The following is a 16,863-nucleotide window of genomic DNA, read 5'->3' on the forward strand; positions in this document are numbered from 1 at the left end:
CCGGTGCAAACATAGTGGGAACCATGCTGGGACTGGCACCGGAGCTGAATAAAGGATTCAGATCCGGAACTGGACTATAAGGTAAGTGGGAATTACCCCTCAGGCAGCAGCAAACTGCAACCTCTCCTAGATGGTACTGTATATTATTCTACATTAATAACTTTTACCATCTTGATCGCACTCTTATGTCACTTGAGCACACCTGCCCCAGTTTTCATTTAGGAAATATTAGAGGCAATGCCTGTTTCATTTGTACTGACTGTTTTGCTGTTAAATCTCAAGCTTTGTACTTTTTCATTGTTTTGAAATGTCTGCATGTCTACACTGCTCAAGGTTCAGTTTTTAAGCAATCAACAATACAATTTTGGTATACAGTAGTATACATACATGAGCATAGTCTTCTATAGATTTTTTGCCTGTTCTGTTTTTTGTTTTCTCAAGCCATATTTCAAATGGAATGCATTTTAATAGTATATTAATATGTTAATTATTGTGTCCTTTTAAAATAATAATAATAATACATTTTATTTATATTTCTCACCTCTCCCTGCGAATCGAGGCGGGATTACAGCAAAAAAAAAATCAACAATACAAAATACAATATTATCTAAAAATACAAACAATAAAATGGCCAGCAATACTGTTACCAATCATTAAAATACTCAAATCATTGTCTGCTTTCCATGCTATTGAATCAAAAGTGGGAGTGTTCTTTAAAATCAGTTATAGAAGATCATATGGATAGGCCCACCGGAAGAGATCTATCTTAAGTGCCTTCTTAAAGGCTTCTAAGGTGGTGATAAGACGGATCTCTTCCGCTAGGTTGTTCCATAATTTAGGGGCTGTGGCTGTAAACGCTTTATGGGAAGCTGTAACTAGTCTAGTTTTCGATGGTAGAATTTCATCAGAAAAGTTGAAGACATGCAAAAACTGCATGAAATTGGAGTGGTGAATTCCAAAACATTTAGTTTGGTTTGAACTTCTGAGATTAGGTAAGTCCTTTAAATGTGAATTAAATATGCTTCTCTTACATCTCATAGCAAAATGAGCTCCTATTGTGTCATCTTTGGGTCTCCTTTTCCTTCTCATTGCCTACATTAATCATTCCTTATTCAAACAAATATATGCATAACCTATAGAATAAAATGTATAAATTCTAATTTAAGAAATAAAAGAAATTAAAGGAAAGTATAATTCATGTTTAATTTATGGTTTATGGTAGATCAAGTAGAAAATGATCAAGTTTATGATCAAGATTGGGTTATCGAGAGTCAAAAATAGGTCTCTTTTTTTTAAAAAAATCAAACATATTGTCTCTTTCTGGAATTTTCTACTTATGTGCTTCAGTGAACACAGAATCTACTGACTTGGAACATCTTCTATAGTCAGTGTTGGTGGACTATGTTTCCATGTATGTTGACAATGATGCCTTTTCTGACATGTTTTCAACAATCTCTGTCTGGCAGAGATGTCACAGCATATAAGCTCTATTGAAAAATATTGTCACGTATATGTTTATGTTAGTAAGGTCGATATGCAAAGGCTTATCTCATGGGTGGAGGATTTCAGCCCCTCTAGCTGCTGTTGGAATTTAACTGACATCTGCCCTAAACAACATAGCCAGTCATCAGAGATGATGAGAGATATGGTTCCATAATACCTGAAGGGCATAACTGTTGGCTGAGGACAGCCCTTAATGACTCTTTTTAGGATCTTTTGCAGTCAGAATCACTAGGGAGTCTTCCAAAAGTCCATTCAGATGGAATTGGAGGAAAGATTCAGAAATAAAATCCTTTTGGCATAAATCCTTTTGGAATTAAAGGGAGGTTAGGAAATTAAATATAAACAGGGATTTTTCCAGAAGAAACGAGGATAAGAGAGACGAAACTAAACTATATATGAAAAACATCAGTGTCCTCTGTCATGTCATTTACGTCAGGATACTTGGTATTATGACTTTAATAAAAAAAAATTAGTCTTTACTTTTGGTGACATCTTATCTGACAACACAATCTAGAGATTTCAAGAGCTCACATAAATATTTTTTTCCCCAGCTTCTCACATTGATGTGGAAAAGAAGACAGAACTGAGTTAAACTTGAACACATATTAAAGTGACATTGACCAAAAGGTAGGTATAGTCCCCCACCTATAAATAAAATTTAAATTGATCCTTTCCATTTGCCTATCAAGACTAGGCTGAAAACTAATACAACACAGATTACTATTAAGTTCCATAGTTGTAAAATGAGTCCTCCTCTGTTTCCTTCTTTCTCACAGGTGTAACCACATCAGAAGAAGCACCACCAAAGCAGAGACTGAACAGGACGATGGATTGCAACTTCTCATTAATCACTCTGCCAGATGTTGAAGTGGAAAGTAATGACACATACAATGACACATACCTACCAATATTTTTAACAACCATCTTGTCTCTTTCTGTCAGCCTTTTGGGATTTGTAGGGAATGGAATTGTCATCTGGCTTCTTGGTTTCTGCATTAAGGAGAATCCTTTCACAACCTACATCTTGAACCTCTCCATTGCTGATTTTGGTGTGGTGACAGCTGTTGTTGCTCTTAAGATATTTTGGCTTGCATATATGTTCGCCTTTGTAGATTATTTGTACCCCCTAAAGGCATTCTTTGTCACTCTCTTCCTATTCACATTCAGCACTAGTCAGTTTCTGCTGTCACTCATCAGCATTGACCGGTGTGTCTGTGTCTTCTTTCCACTTTGGCATCGATGCCACCGGCCCCCACATCTGTCCATCATTTTGTGTGCCATAATATGGGTTTTCACCTTCCTGTTTTCTGTTAGTAGTGCAGTCCTCTCACTAACTACTGAATATTTTTACCTCTGGTACTACCAATTGCTCCTAAATGGCTTGATTTGCACTCCAGTTATGACCATTTCCACTATAGCACTCTTAATCAAAATCTGCATCATATCACCACAATACAAACGAGGGAAGCTGTTTACAGCCATCTTGCTCACTCTTCTCTTCTTCCTCTTCTTTACATTTCCAATGAACATCGCTGAGTACATCTCAAATTATGTCCCTTATTTATATAATGCCTATTTCATTGAATATGCCCTCTTAGGGGCTTATATAAACAGTACTGTTAACCCTCTCATCTATTTCTTGATAGGGAGAGAAAAGAGGGGTGGATCTGGGGACAAACTAAAGAAAATACTTGAGAAGCTTTTCAAGGAAGATGAAGACAGCCCAGAGGAAATGGAATCCTCAGTCCAAACTCAGTTATAGCACTGTTATATGAGTTTAAATCAAGGGTGAAGACAAGGCAGCCCTGCAGAGACATCCAGCTCCAAGGAAGTTTCAGCTGCCATTCTGACTATATATGACAATTTTGTTTCTGGCACATACACACATACCCTATAAAAAACAACACTGAAGTGTTGAAAGTGTCCAAGATTGACAGCTCATCTTTTAATTAGGTTGTGCAGCAGGCTGCCCTACTGTAGAGATGTAATTGTTTGCATAGTTTCATCTGACATCGAAGAACAAATTCTGAAAAATTGTTTCAGAAAAATGTGGTATTCACATGCAGAAGATGTGTGGGGTGTTTTTTGGGGGAGAGGGAGAAAAAATATTTTGCTTTGATAAAAAATGTTTTTCCCAGCACATTTCAAAAATGAAGTGGTTCCTCCTCCTCAGTGAATTTTCTGCAAAATAAATGTTTTCTACCCCAGAATTTGATTTCTGTACAGGAAAACTTTTCTCTCAATGAAATCCTGATTTGTGATGAACAACTGATTTCCTTCTCCTCACCTTCAGTGACATCTTCAGTGTCAAGACATTCTTTTTTCATTGTGGGTTACAAACATTAATGAGTATTCTTAATATTCTCTCTCTCTCTCTCTCTCTCTCTCTCTCACACACACACACACACACACACACACACACACACACACTGGACATCTGACTGCTTCTCATTCTTTTTTTCCCCTTTTTTTTCTGTTTTGATTCTTGGCATTACGGGGCAATTTTTGTTATTCAGTGCATCCCGAAAAAGTCTCCAAGAAAAGAATTTTGCCTCATTGCCCAGCTGATATTCCCTATCCCAGGCTTAAAACTATAGAGCTTCACATTTTTGCTCAAATAAAGATTATTTTTTAAAAGGAAAGAAAGCCTCTTACTCAAATTTATCACAAAATGTTATCCAGAATGTCTACAGGTTTTCTTTAAATCTAAAGATTGAAAGTTGAGGGCTGTCTTTTCTCATAATGTGAACCCACAGTTTCATGTTTTAGTCTTCAGAGCACATTGCTTTCATGTCATCTCTCCATCTTCTCTTCTTCAAGCTAAACATCACGAGCTCCCTAAACTTTTCTTCACATGGCTTAGTTTCTAGATTCTTCACCATCTTAGTTGCCATCCACTGAACATATTCCACCTTGTCTACAACTGTCATCCTTCTTTACTCCCAGTTGTAGACTACAATCATTCTCTGCATGACAGGGAATTGCAGCAAGGGCATCAGCTGCTTTCAGTGGTAGAATTCAAGGGTGTGGATAAAGTTAGGAAATGACTGAATAATCTAAAAAATGCTTTTTAAAAAGTTAGAACATTATTCAGAGAGAAAATGTTGTGGGCTGGCAGCAATGCATTAAATCTTTTGTAGTGTATACAGTGGACATTTCCTATTGGTGGGCCGGCTAGGTGCAGATTTGACCACTCTTGGATGCATCTATGTGCACTTCACTGCCATTTAATAATATGGAGCATGCCCAAGGTTTTTACCATCCAAACTATACATGTATGTATGTATCTAATATGTATGTATCTTTCCCTGGCATGGGACACAATATAGACAAAAACAAAACACATTAGATTCTATTCTGCTTCTTTGATGTGATATCTGCTCTCTTTCCTCTTTCAATGGTCTGTCCATAACCAACACGATGGGGTCTTTGGCTTGTCCCCTTAGTCTTGTTAGTTTGTTGGAGGGAAATTCATGCAGGCTGTTGCATGAATGCAGGCTGTTGCAATTCATGTAGACAGGCCTATCCTCCTTCTGGCCATGTGTATACTCCAGGACAATATTAAAAAAAATTAAGTTCCCCATGGGGAGCATCTTTTTTTCCCCTTGCTAATGGGACTTTTAAAAAAATGTCCTGGAGTACCCACATGCCTAGAAGAAAGAAGGGCCTTCAAAAGTTCTTTCTCCAAAAGAACTGAGAACAGCCACATCCTGACAAAATGCAGGATTGTGACTAGCATCTTCATATACTTTCTTCTGTATGATTTTAACATCTTTGCCTGATAAATAATGATGATGATGATAATAATAATAATAATAAATAAACTTTATTCTTATACCCCACCTTTCTGCTGCAGCAATCAAGGTGGCTTACATGACTGGAATATGTTGGAATAATACATACTTTCAATAAATAAATTGACCTCTCCCCTTTGAAACAGGATTAAATACAATACAGTTTAAAAATTAAACCTATTCAAATGACAGCAATTTTCTCGTAGAGGCAGTGGTTACATATGAAGATGTAACTGATGACGATGCCAGTGGAGCTTAGAAAGTTTGCAACATGTATTTTGTGCATTTCAGCTGTTCCAATAAAGGTACCACTGTTTTGTGGATTTTGGATGTTATTGGATAAAAAAGTTATCCTGATGGTTGTTGATTCTTCAGCTTTTCTTTTGGCCACCTCTTTTTTGACAGGAGAAAGGAGGAGCTGTCTGATGGTCATTTTCAGTTCTCCAAAAGAGGAAACTCCTAGAGTGGTTAGAACAAGTAAAGTTTAAAAGAAAAGAAAAGTTTTTTTTCAGAATAGGATTATTTTGGAAGAAAACCTTTCTTTGGGGCTAAACAGATCGGTGTTTAATGCCAGCCTCGGGATAGAATGGAGGTGTGGCGTCCACATGCTGCATGCTCCAATGCCATCCCAATGCTGTCATTATGCTGTTCACCCAACCAGAACAGTTTTATATCAGGATATGGTTCCTTTCTATATATACTCAGAGGAAATTGAGATACTTTTTCTTCCTCTTTTCAGTCTTTCTCCTCTTTCTGTTGGTTGCAAAAGTGCATCTCAGAAAAGAGGAAGCTCTTTCTTTCTCAAGTCAGAAAAGTACATCTTCTTTTCCCTACCTCTGAAGGAACAAATTAAAATAATAAAATCAGTGCTTAGACTGCAGAAATTTCCATACTGTTTCTAGGACAAAGCCATTCCTCTGATTCTTTGTATTCTATTCCACCCAAAGTTTAGAAAAATGTTATTTGGGAATGCTGTCTGGTTCTGAAAGTTGTTATCAAAAAGCAGCTTGGGACCAAGAGAAAGCCTTCTCCTGAGGATATAAGCCTAAGTTGCATCAATAGGAGTGTGATTGAGGGAAGCAATAATAGCAGTCTATTCTGCTTTGGTAAGACCTCACTATGAATACTGTGTCCAGTTCTGGGCACCACAATTCGAGAGGGATATTGACAAGCTGGAGCATGTGCAGAGGATGGTAACCAAAATTGTGAAAGGTCTGGAAACCATGCCCTATGAAGCACAGCTTAAGGAACTGAGTATGTGCAGCCTGGAGGAAAGAAAGTTGAGGAGTAACATGATAGCCATGTTCATATATTTGAAGGGATGTCATATTCAGGATGGAGCAAACTTGTTTTCTGCTGCTCCAGAGATAGGGACAAAGAACAATGGGCTCATACCACAGGAAAAGAAACACCACTTAAACATTAGGAAGAACTTCAACAGTGAAATATGCTGCCTCTGAGTGTAGTGGTGTCTCCTTCATTGGAAGTTTTTAAAAAGGAAACTAGATGGCCATCTGTCACAGTGTGTGCTTTGACTGTATATTTCAGCATGACAGGGGTTGGACTGGATGACCCTTGTGGCATCTTCCACCTGAAACAGTGAGGGAGGGAATGAACACTATCATATTGGCCAGAATCCTGGTTGGTGCCATAGACCTAGGTAAATTTGCTTACATATGCAATTGCACTTTTCTTGTCTTTTGTACAATAGACACAATCAGTTCATGGTTGCATAATTGGACTTCTTCAAGGGTAACTACTGCATATGGGTCTAAATCCTATTCTTTGTCCCAGAATAGAGTGGAACTGCTGAATAAGTACTGTACTATGTGCTGACTTGCCATTCAAAATTGATACAGTGCATCTAGTCTAATTAGGACTAACCAACAAGATTTTAGCCTTGCAGTGGCACATACCTGTTCCAATATATATTCTGGGCCTGGAGGGGCAGGGAACAGGGTGAATTTCCCATTACACACTGAGACAATAAGCAAGCACATTGGTTGCTTGCACAATACTGATATTCAGCAGAAAGTTGGTGTATGAGTACCACAACCACTGTGTAACCATAAGCACAGTGTAGGATGTCTCATTCCACAATATATGTCTTATTCCACTTCTTTCAGTTATTTCTTCATTCACAAGCCAATCCAAACCATGATGCAATGGCATAATATAAGCAAGAATAGGATGTATTGTGTATGAGAGAGAGAAGATACGTGAAAAGTTGCTCAATGGAAGATGGAGCAAACTTGCTTTTTTGTATTTAGTTGATTGGTTGTTGTTGTTATTGTTTTGCTATTCCAGATGATAAGACCCAAACAAATTGGATCAGATTATAAGAATAAGAGATTTCAACTCAACATCTGGAAGAATTTCCAGATGTTAAGGTCTACTCAACAGTGGAACCGACTACCTTTGAAGGTGGTGCACTCTTCTTCATATGTGCCTTGAAACAGAACTTTAGATGCTCACTTTTTTTTACCAATACTTTTTATTGAGTTTATACATAAACCAGAGACATAAACTGAGACAACATCAGCCAGCAAAACACAACTCCTTTACTCCCCCCAAGCCTATATACATGACTTCCCACACCTCCACACCTGAGACATATATACAGATCTTTTGTGTACTTCTTGATCAATTTTTTCTACATTTACTCCTTCCCATGTATTTACAAGGTTAAATACTTTTTTTTTCATACTTCCAAACTCAAACGCTGCTTGTATTGTCATCCCTGCTTTCTTTTTAAGAAATTGAAAGAAAAATGGATCCCATTCTTTCAAAAATTTGTCTGGTGATTTTTGTCTGATTATAATGGCATGCTCACTCCTCAAATATAATTCTGTGACAGATTCCTGGCTTGGGACCCCTTCCATCTATCTCATATTCTGTGATCTGTGATAGTATGTGATATTGGACTGTGAAGGGCATCATCTTTTTTACACTGTGTGTGTGTGTATGCTCAGTCAGCCTACATGATGCTTCAAGATGGGAAAGAAAATTGCATTGCTAAAGAAGGAAGGTGGTGCTGATGAGAACTGGTATGGATGGACCATTGTGTAACACTGACAGGCAGCAGCACACACTTTTCCCGATTGGGTGGGGTTTTTAAAAGTGATGCAATATTTTTTGCAGCTATATATGAAAATATCTCTGAACTTTATTGGGATAACAAATCCTTCATCCTGAGACAGAGGAAGACTCTATGCCTTTGGAACATATACAGTACAATTCAGTATTAGCAGAATGCACGGCAGATTTTACAGGCATCTATATCCACAACCACCATTCCATCAATATATTGGATCTATTCCATCCACCAAATTACTATTATAACTGCCACTTTAAATAATGGACCTCAGGGCTCTCCCCCCCCCCCCCCCCCGTAAAAATAATACACAAATCCAATAACCCTAATGTATTTCCACCATTTAGACCACTCTCATGCGTACTATACAGTGATCTCAGTGTCAACAACTTTGCTCACTTTTCCTGGCAGTGACCATTACAAGAAAAGAAGAAGGAAGCTGCACACCCTTCTTAGAAGGGGAAATTCTCCATCTCCACTGTTGAAGTAAAATACTGTAGATCTATTTCAGTTTCCTTAGCAAACAGAAAGAACCTCTCTGATAGTCTCTATTCAAGCTTATATGTTTTATGCTGGATGGGCAAGATCTTTCAAGTTCAGGAATAAGATCATGACTGAGATCGAGAAGGAAAACATTTCAAGCCTGATTATTTGAACTTCTGGAGAACAATCTGAGATTGGGAAAAGGTAAGGCATTCTAGTCCTGAAATGTTTCCTGCTTTTATACCACATTTTTTTCTTGTGTTCTGCTATCCCCTTATTTTTATTCTCTTACACACATCTTTGTAAAGAAATCTTTATTCTGAAATCATTGACTGAACCTCTTAGATCTCATTCTATCCTCATTCCATCCAAATGGAGCTGAAGTAGATGATTTAATGATGTTATTCATTTTCATTTTTAAATTATTGTTGATAATAATAAACATTTTTTTAAAAAATAGAAATTTGTAAAATATGTGCCATATACAACAAAAATATTTTTGTTCATATCAATATTAATATCATACCAATATATGCCATATAGAACAAAATAATTACAATAATATATATTAATTTCACTTCCTACCCATCAAATGATGATTTTATTTGGTCTATTGCTTATTTTTTCTTGATGATATTCAATTTCTTATCCTTCTACAATTTATAATCTAATATATAGTTCATACTATATGGACTATATGGTATTATAAACATATATTAAATGTATATCTTTTTTCTGTATCTGGAACAGATATAAATATTAAATCTAACTTGTAATAAGGCATACTATACATAAATTCATACATATATGTAAATTATTTTCCTCTAATCAGATAAACCAATTGCAGATAGCCCCCCCCCCCCAGTTCTCTCCAATATATTATAAAATAGTTCCAGTCTTTCTTGAGGTTTATCAGTTTATATAAGGATGTTCATTTCTAATCATCACATTATTTCCATTTGTCCTATTATGTTCCCCATTTTTAAAAAAGAAAAATTAACTTATATATTCCTGATGGCTACTATCTCATCAGTTTGGTTAATTTTACAAGGAAAGCAGAAAGTACACAAATGTAAAGATGGTTGGATTGGCCTCTTAAATACTGTGAAGTCAAAGGCTTTCATGGCCAGCATCTATTGTTTTTGTGGTTTTTTCAGGCTATGTGGCCATGTTCTAGAAGAGTTTCTTCCTGATGTTTCGCCAGCATCTGTGGCTGGCGCAACATCAGGAATAAACTCTTCTAGAACATGGCTACATAGCCTGAAAAGCCCACAAAAGTCTCTTAAATATTATTTCTTCTTCTTAAAACCCCAGGCTCCTTCAAACTGGTACCAGTAATGAAGAGTTCTTCTAATATAGCTCTTTGGTTTTGATGTCTATTGACAGTTCATGGTGGCTTTACCTCTACTTGTTCTTTAGAGGTTTGTTCTGGTTCTTTTTTTTAAAGGCAAGGTAGAAGCAAATGGTGCCTTTCTTGCATGAGGGTCTGCACAAGAATGTCAGTGAGGTGAAGACAGGCTCTCTTTTGCATTATGGTGAGGAGTGATGCCTCAGTAGAAGGGCAAAGCCACTAACAAATGTAGGCTCTTTATTGCAATAGCAAAAGCCTCTAGAGCAGGGACATGGCCACAGTTCTGGCATGATGTTGGGCTAAGGACAAAGTGGCCCTGGGTATTTTCTAGCATCTCTAGGCTGAATGGAGATTGTAGTTACACAGCTCCATCTGGCCTATTGTCAACCCAGCTCTCTCTTGGCCTCCTCAGCACACCTTCAAGGTGAGGACAATCAAATACATAATCTGACTGGTACCTGTTGAAAATACAACATTACCCAGTATTTAAAGAGTTAAATATGTCTGAGTGAAAGCCGCACTGATTGGATTGAATAGTGCTTCAGTGATATAAAGTGTTCTCCTGCAATATAGACTTATCTTAACCTCTCTGAGGGACAGCCAGCATGGTTCAGTGGTTTCGGTGTCAGACTACAACTCTGGAGATCAGGGTTCAATTCCCTACTCAAACATAAAAGACGACTGGTGACCTTTGGTAAGTCACTGTCTCTCAGCCTCAGAGGATGACAATGGCAAACCCTCTCTGAAGAAACCTGCCAAGAAATACCTCGGATAGTTCCCACTTAGGCTCACCATAACTAAAATGACTTGGAAGCACACAACAACAAATAACAAAGACCTCTCTAAGGTCTGATCTGCCCTGAAGAAATAATACAGTTTGACAACACTTTAACTGCCACAAATTGATCCTATGGGATTCTGGGATTTGTAGTTTGTTGTGGCACCCTGACAGGAAAGGCTAAATATCTCACAAAACTCTTAATTCCAGAATTCCATAGCATTGAGCAATGACAGTTAAAGCAGCATCAAATTGCATTAATTCTGCAGTTCGGATTAGACCTAAAATGTAGATTGATTTTTTTAGGGTTTTTCCACTTTTTCTTGCCTCCTCCTCTTTATTACTTCCCTTCTGCAAAAGTGAAATCAGGTTAGCCCTGTTTTAGCCTAGCTTAGCTTAGCACCCTACTTAGTTTCTGCTTAGCCACGCATAGTTTAGCATCCTTGAAGAGTTTTCCTACCTCTATATTGCAGTTGCAATGTGATTTTATTTTCCATAGCCATTGATGTCATTGCTAATTAATAAGAAAAGCTAGCTGCTGAAGACTCTCACTCTCTGATTAGAGACAAGCTCAAAACTTGGATGGCATCAACTATGCCAGGTAGATAGCAGGATAGTATTTTCTCAGTATTTATCTGAGGTTTAACTAATCTGACGGGTAATGTTAATTTATTGCTAATCTGTTTGTGTTCATTTTGCATCTCATTATGTGAATAAACCTCTTTCGTTTTTATCCCACATCATACGCTAAGACTTAATTCCTCTTAAGGGGGGGAACTGGAAGTGTACTAGAAGCAAGAAATCTGCAGGCTGGCCTGAGAAATGATTAGAATTAACTGAAAAAGACTTGCTCCTTCCTAGGACTCAGTTAAAGTGGGGAGATTATCCAGATGCCAGCCACAGATGCCGGTGAAACATCAGGAACAAACCCTTCTAGAACATGGCCACATAGCACGAAAAGCTCACAAAAAACCTATCCAGACAAGGTTTGCATAGGTTCACTGTCCTGTGTTACTTTCATATTCTAATTTGTCTTGTGGTTAACCACTGTAATCTAAAAATAAGGAAGAAATGTCATTGCAAACCATTGCAACAGATGCTTTTCACAGGGAGCGAAAGTGAAATGTGTTGGTTTAACTTTGGTACTATGCCTTCTTTGTTTATGACCTAACTATCAAGCCACACTACTGTGCACAGACAGTTGGGCAGGTACATAAGAGATTATAGTGGAGCAGGGGGAGTTTTAGTGGAGGTAGATACCCTTCCTGCAAAAGGTGGAGTATGAGGTCACTTTGGGACAAACCAGAAGAGAAGGACAAAAAGGGAATTAAGGAAGCCACTTTCTCTAAGTAACTTTCTCTACCATGAGGGCAGGCTTTGACTTCGAGTGGTGTCTCTGTGATTGAAATATTGAATGGAGGTTCTTTGGGGCCAAATTTAGGGGGGAAATAATCTTGTGGGGAACATTTGAGACCTCCCTGTCTGAGTATGGTGGGTTCATTCTGGCTCAAGGCCCTATGTGAATACAAAATAAAATTTTGTGAATACAAAATATGGCTACTTTGGGTAGCCTATTAGGCAATCCATGTAGTGTTTTGTTTGAAACAGAAAATCCATGCCAATGATGGATTTTTCAAACTTGTTCGATATATGAAAAAAGAAATAGTAGGCTGTGCATTAGAGCCACATCTTTGTGGTTTATCTCCATGATAAAAAAAAAACTAATTTGATCTCTGTCTTTTCTTCCAACAGAACTTTTTATATGAAAAGAACCCTATAAGCAAAGATTGAACATAATGGCCAGTTTCAGTCAGACAGCCCTGCCCACTTTTGATGCTGTAAACAAACACTATGGAAAATTTAATAAAACTCCAAATAACAGTACCATCTGTTCTGATCCAGGACTGGATGAAGGCGTACTTATTTTTGCCATCTTCACTATGATGTTTTGTGTTTTGGGGATTTTAGGGAATGGAATTGTCATCCAGCTGCTTGGCTCCTGCAAGAGGAACACTTTCACCATTTATATCCTAAACTTGTCCATTGCTGACTTTGGCTTGGTCACCATTGAACTGATTATAGAAATACATTGGCTTGTGTCGCACTTGTACTGTGGCTTTCCCTACGAATTATTCCAAACTATCTTCCTACTGATGTACAGTGCTGGTCAGTTTCTACTGACTGTCATCAGCATTGACAGGTGCATCTCTGTCCTTTTCCCAGTTTGGTACCGATGTCACCGTCCAGCACACTGGTTCACCACTGTGTCTGTCCTAATATGGGCCATCTCCTTCATCCTCTGTTTCATTCACTTCACTCTCATTCTTACAACAGGCTTTGGCAATTTCCCCATGATGTACCAATTTATAGTAAATGCTGTGCTTTGCCTCCCACTGATGACTATCTCCAGCCTGACTTTGTTAATCAAAGTCTACTTTATATCAAAACAGAGGCGAGGAAAACTTTTACTCGCAATCCTGCTTACTCTTATTTTCTTCTTGATCCTGGCTTTTCCACTTAATGCCTTTTACTTTACCATTTATCTTGTTCATGATATACATCCAAATCTTGTGCATTATGGATACCTATGTGCATGCATAAACAGCAGCATTAACCCACTTATCTACTTCTTGGTTGGGAGACAAAAGATGAGCACAGCTAGGAAGACCATGAAAGAAATACTCCAGAAGGTTTTCAAGGAAGAGGAAGATCAGTCAGAAGAAATGGAGACCTCTGAATGTAAACTATGATGGTTCAAAGAGGTAAAAACTTCAAACTTTGTCATTCTAGTTCTACAAGACACTCTAGTTTCTTCCAAGTAAATATGAATATCATTGAGCTACACTTCTTGTAACTGTTTTTGACAAATATAAATTTTGGAATTAGAATATGCATAAAAATTCATCCTTAACCTGCACATAGACAGTTACTTTTGTGGAGCAGCACTGGACCGATAGACTGGCAAAAACATATGTTGTGCTACACATGCAGAATTGCTGAGGGAAAAGACAATATGCAATTATTGTATCTAGCTGATGGTGGCATAAGTGGATTTGTTCATGTAAAACTGTTGTGCATTCGGTACCACATTAACGTGCACAGAGTAGCATGTGAATGGGCATTGCCTTTGCCCATTTCACATTCTAATTGCACAGTGGGTTGACAGTCATGTATCTTAACCATTGATCCACATACTTTGGTATTCAGTTTAAGGGTTGTGTAACATAACCCTACAGGGTGAAGTAGTGAAGCATCTTGAAGCATAGGCTGTGGCTTGGCTCCTTACCTCAATGAGCATTTGATGTCTTAAGAGAGAAATATTCTTATTGTTGTGCCTGAATATGTCCTGAAACCTTGTGCCTACCAGATGTTTTAGGTCACATGTCCCACCATCTCAAGACCATCAAGACCCAGAAAGTTTCATCAGCTTCAGACATCAACCCCAGCTAGCATAGTCAATGACCATGCATGATGGTGACTGTAGCCATGCCATCTGGATGGCACCATGTTGAAGAATGCTATCCTGTGCCAAGATTCACTGCATCAGGAGAGGATAATTATTAGAAGGAGGGAGAAGCCATTAAAAATATTCAAAGAAGAATGTTTTCTTAGATGGCTTCAACATCAAGAAAACCTATACAAAAACAGAGCAAGAGTTGAATACTAGAAACATTGATGGGGGGAAATCCATTCAGTTCATTTCTAATACACTTTTTCCAAAATTCACAGATTCCTTCATATTCCTTATGGGAAGGAGAATAATAAATAAGTAATGTGGCAGAAACTGAGATAAATCCAGAACGCTGAATGGTCAGAAAATTAAAAACATGACTTTGAATAGCTGTGTGTTTGTCCATATTAGGACTGAAGGAGAGTAGCAATGTTAAGACCAGTGCACTAGTTTTACTGTTTTGTGGAGGTGAGGAGGCTTTTCCAGGCACTAACTCTCTGTAGAACCTTGCAGGCTGAAGGTTTTTAAAAAAGACAATTAACCAAAGTGACTCCAAGTAAAAATGGAGTAGAAGGACAAATTGATTTTGCAGCCAATATATATATATATCTTTATTTAAAATACAGGAAAAGATAGAAATAAAAACCAGTAGGACAGTTCATACTCAATGCAAGATACTTCTCAAAATAGAAGGGGGAAAGCAGCAGAGAAACAAAGTTGGGGGAGGACCCTTTTCCTAACCAATCTAAGAAAGCTAGAGTTAAACTTAAGGTATTACAGGCTAAGAAGCATGCCTCAGAGAGAGGAGGGAGCAGGTCTAAAAAGAAGCAGCGGGTCTAAGAGAGGGGACCAAATCAAAGAGAGGGATGGAAGTCTAAAAGAGAGAGAGAGAGATTTTCTCTGTGTGTCTGGCTTTTAACGTGAGGGGAACAACTTGCCCCCTTGACCCTTGCCCTTCATGGTTGACCACTCAGGAGGTGATGCCATAAAAACTCTATTACATCTTATAATCAATGTTTCATTCAAGGAGGGTATATTTCCATCTAGCCTAAAAAGCCCTCCCTTGACCCCCTGGTGAGAGAGAATTATAGGCTGGTCTTCCTCTTACCATTCTTGATTGAGAGGGCAGTTGCCTCCCAGCTCCAAGCTGTCTTGGTGGAAGCCGATTATCTAGATCCATTTCACACTGGCTTCAGGGCAGGATATGGAGTTGAGACAGTCATGGTCACCTTAGTTGATGATCTCCATCTGGGCATTGATGGGGGAAGTGTGACCCTGCTGGTGCTCTTGAACCTCTCAACAGCCTTCGATACCATCAACCATGGTATCCTTCTGGAACGGCTGAGAGAATTAGAAATTGCTTTCAAGTAGTTCCAGTCATATTTCTCGGGCAGATTCCAAATGGTGTCACTTGGGGACAGTTATTCATCCAGGAGGGACCTCAAGTCGGGCATCCCTCAGGGTGCTATTTGGTCCCCAATGCTGTTTAATATTTACATGAAGCCGCTGGGTGAGAACATCCAGAGACATTGCATGCACCAGACAAAAGCCAATCAAGTATAGATATTTATCCTCTTCTAAATCCATATGTGTTGGCCAAACTCTCCAAAGGCTGCAAAATACTTCAGAATGTGTGAGGGAAGGGTGTACCAGTCTGAACCAGTTTGGCTGGTCTCCATTCAGTGGAGACAGACGAGACAGTTACGCCTTGATTCTGTCCATAAATGCAACCATTTCTTTGTCAGCAGGAGGTGGGGGAATGAGGGACTTTCCAGTTTTCAGATTAGATTAAGGCTTGGCTTTTTCCAAGATGGAAGAAAGAGTCCATGCTATCATCAGCCCTTCTTACCATTTTGTGCTGACTTTGGAAACATACAGCTTTCCTATCGTATGCATTAAAGTCTAATATTCGTATTTATTGAGCATAACATGTAATGGCAACATCCTTTTTTTCCGAGGAGTTCTTCATCTGTAATATATGTAGGATGTACATGTAGACCATGATTTTCACTATGCTATGAATAACTGTACCCATTAAATTTGGAAGATCCAGAAATTTTCATTTTTTGTCTGTTTCTTAGGAATTCGTCAAAATTAATTCATCACTTATTTGAGATGGAAAGAAACTGAGGCCTAAAAATGTGAATACACGAGAAAGCAACACTGACAGATTTCTCTCATCTGTAACTTCAAATAGTGCACCTGCACTGATGTACAATATATGTAGCTGTATTGGACACATGTTTTCAGCAGAAAAATGCAAGGAGATTTTGATTCATCAACATGATTATCTTACCTAAACCTGCACGTAGATGAGATATGAGATGTTTCCTGATACTGAAGACAGAAACAGATATGCTTGAAAACAATATCATGTCATGAAATGTACATACAAAGCAACATTTTTCC

General features: G+C 38.2%; 2 protein-coding genes across 3 annotated transcripts; both read left to right on the forward strand.

Moving 5' to 3' along the window:
- The first annotated feature begins 857 nt into the window (after positions 1 to 857).
- LOC121929907 (proto-oncogene Mas-like) lies at positions 858 to 3,851 on the forward strand. Its single transcript, XM_042465900.1, has 3 exons — positions 858 to 992; positions 2,055 to 2,130; positions 2,280 to 3,851. The coding sequence occupies exon 3, from the start codon at positions 2,330 to 2,332 to the stop codon at positions 3,263 to 3,265; it is 936 nt and encodes a 311-aa protein (XP_042321834.1). The 5' UTR covers positions 858 to 992; positions 2,055 to 2,130; positions 2,280 to 2,329; the 3' UTR covers positions 3,266 to 3,851.
- A 5,064-nt stretch (positions 3,852 to 8,915) lies between these two features.
- On the forward strand, positions 8,916 to 16,660 carry LOC121929263 (mas-related G-protein coupled receptor member H-like). Of its 2 annotated transcripts, XM_042464634.1 has the most exons (4): positions 8,916 to 9,078; positions 11,865 to 11,989; positions 12,756 to 13,765; positions 16,536 to 16,660. In XM_042464634.1, exon 3 carries the CDS (start codon positions 12,800 to 12,802, stop codon positions 13,751 to 13,753), a length of 954 nt encoding a protein of 317 aa, XP_042320568.1. In that variant the 5' UTR covers positions 8,916 to 9,078; positions 11,865 to 11,989; positions 12,756 to 12,799; the 3' UTR covers positions 13,754 to 13,765; positions 16,536 to 16,660. The 2 variants fall into 2 exon arrangements, with proteins under 2 accessions (XP_042320568.1, XP_042320569.1); XM_042464635.1 differs by lacking the exon at positions 11,865 to 11,989.
- The last annotated feature ends 203 nt before the right edge of the window (positions 16,661 to 16,863 follow it).

This window comes from Sceloporus undulatus, chromosome 4 (assembly GCF_019175285.1).
Source record: "Sceloporus undulatus isolate JIND9_A2432 ecotype Alabama chromosome 4, SceUnd_v1.1, whole genome shotgun sequence".
Lineage (NCBI taxonomy): Eukaryota > Metazoa > Chordata > Lepidosauria > Squamata > Phrynosomatidae > Sceloporus > Sceloporus undulatus.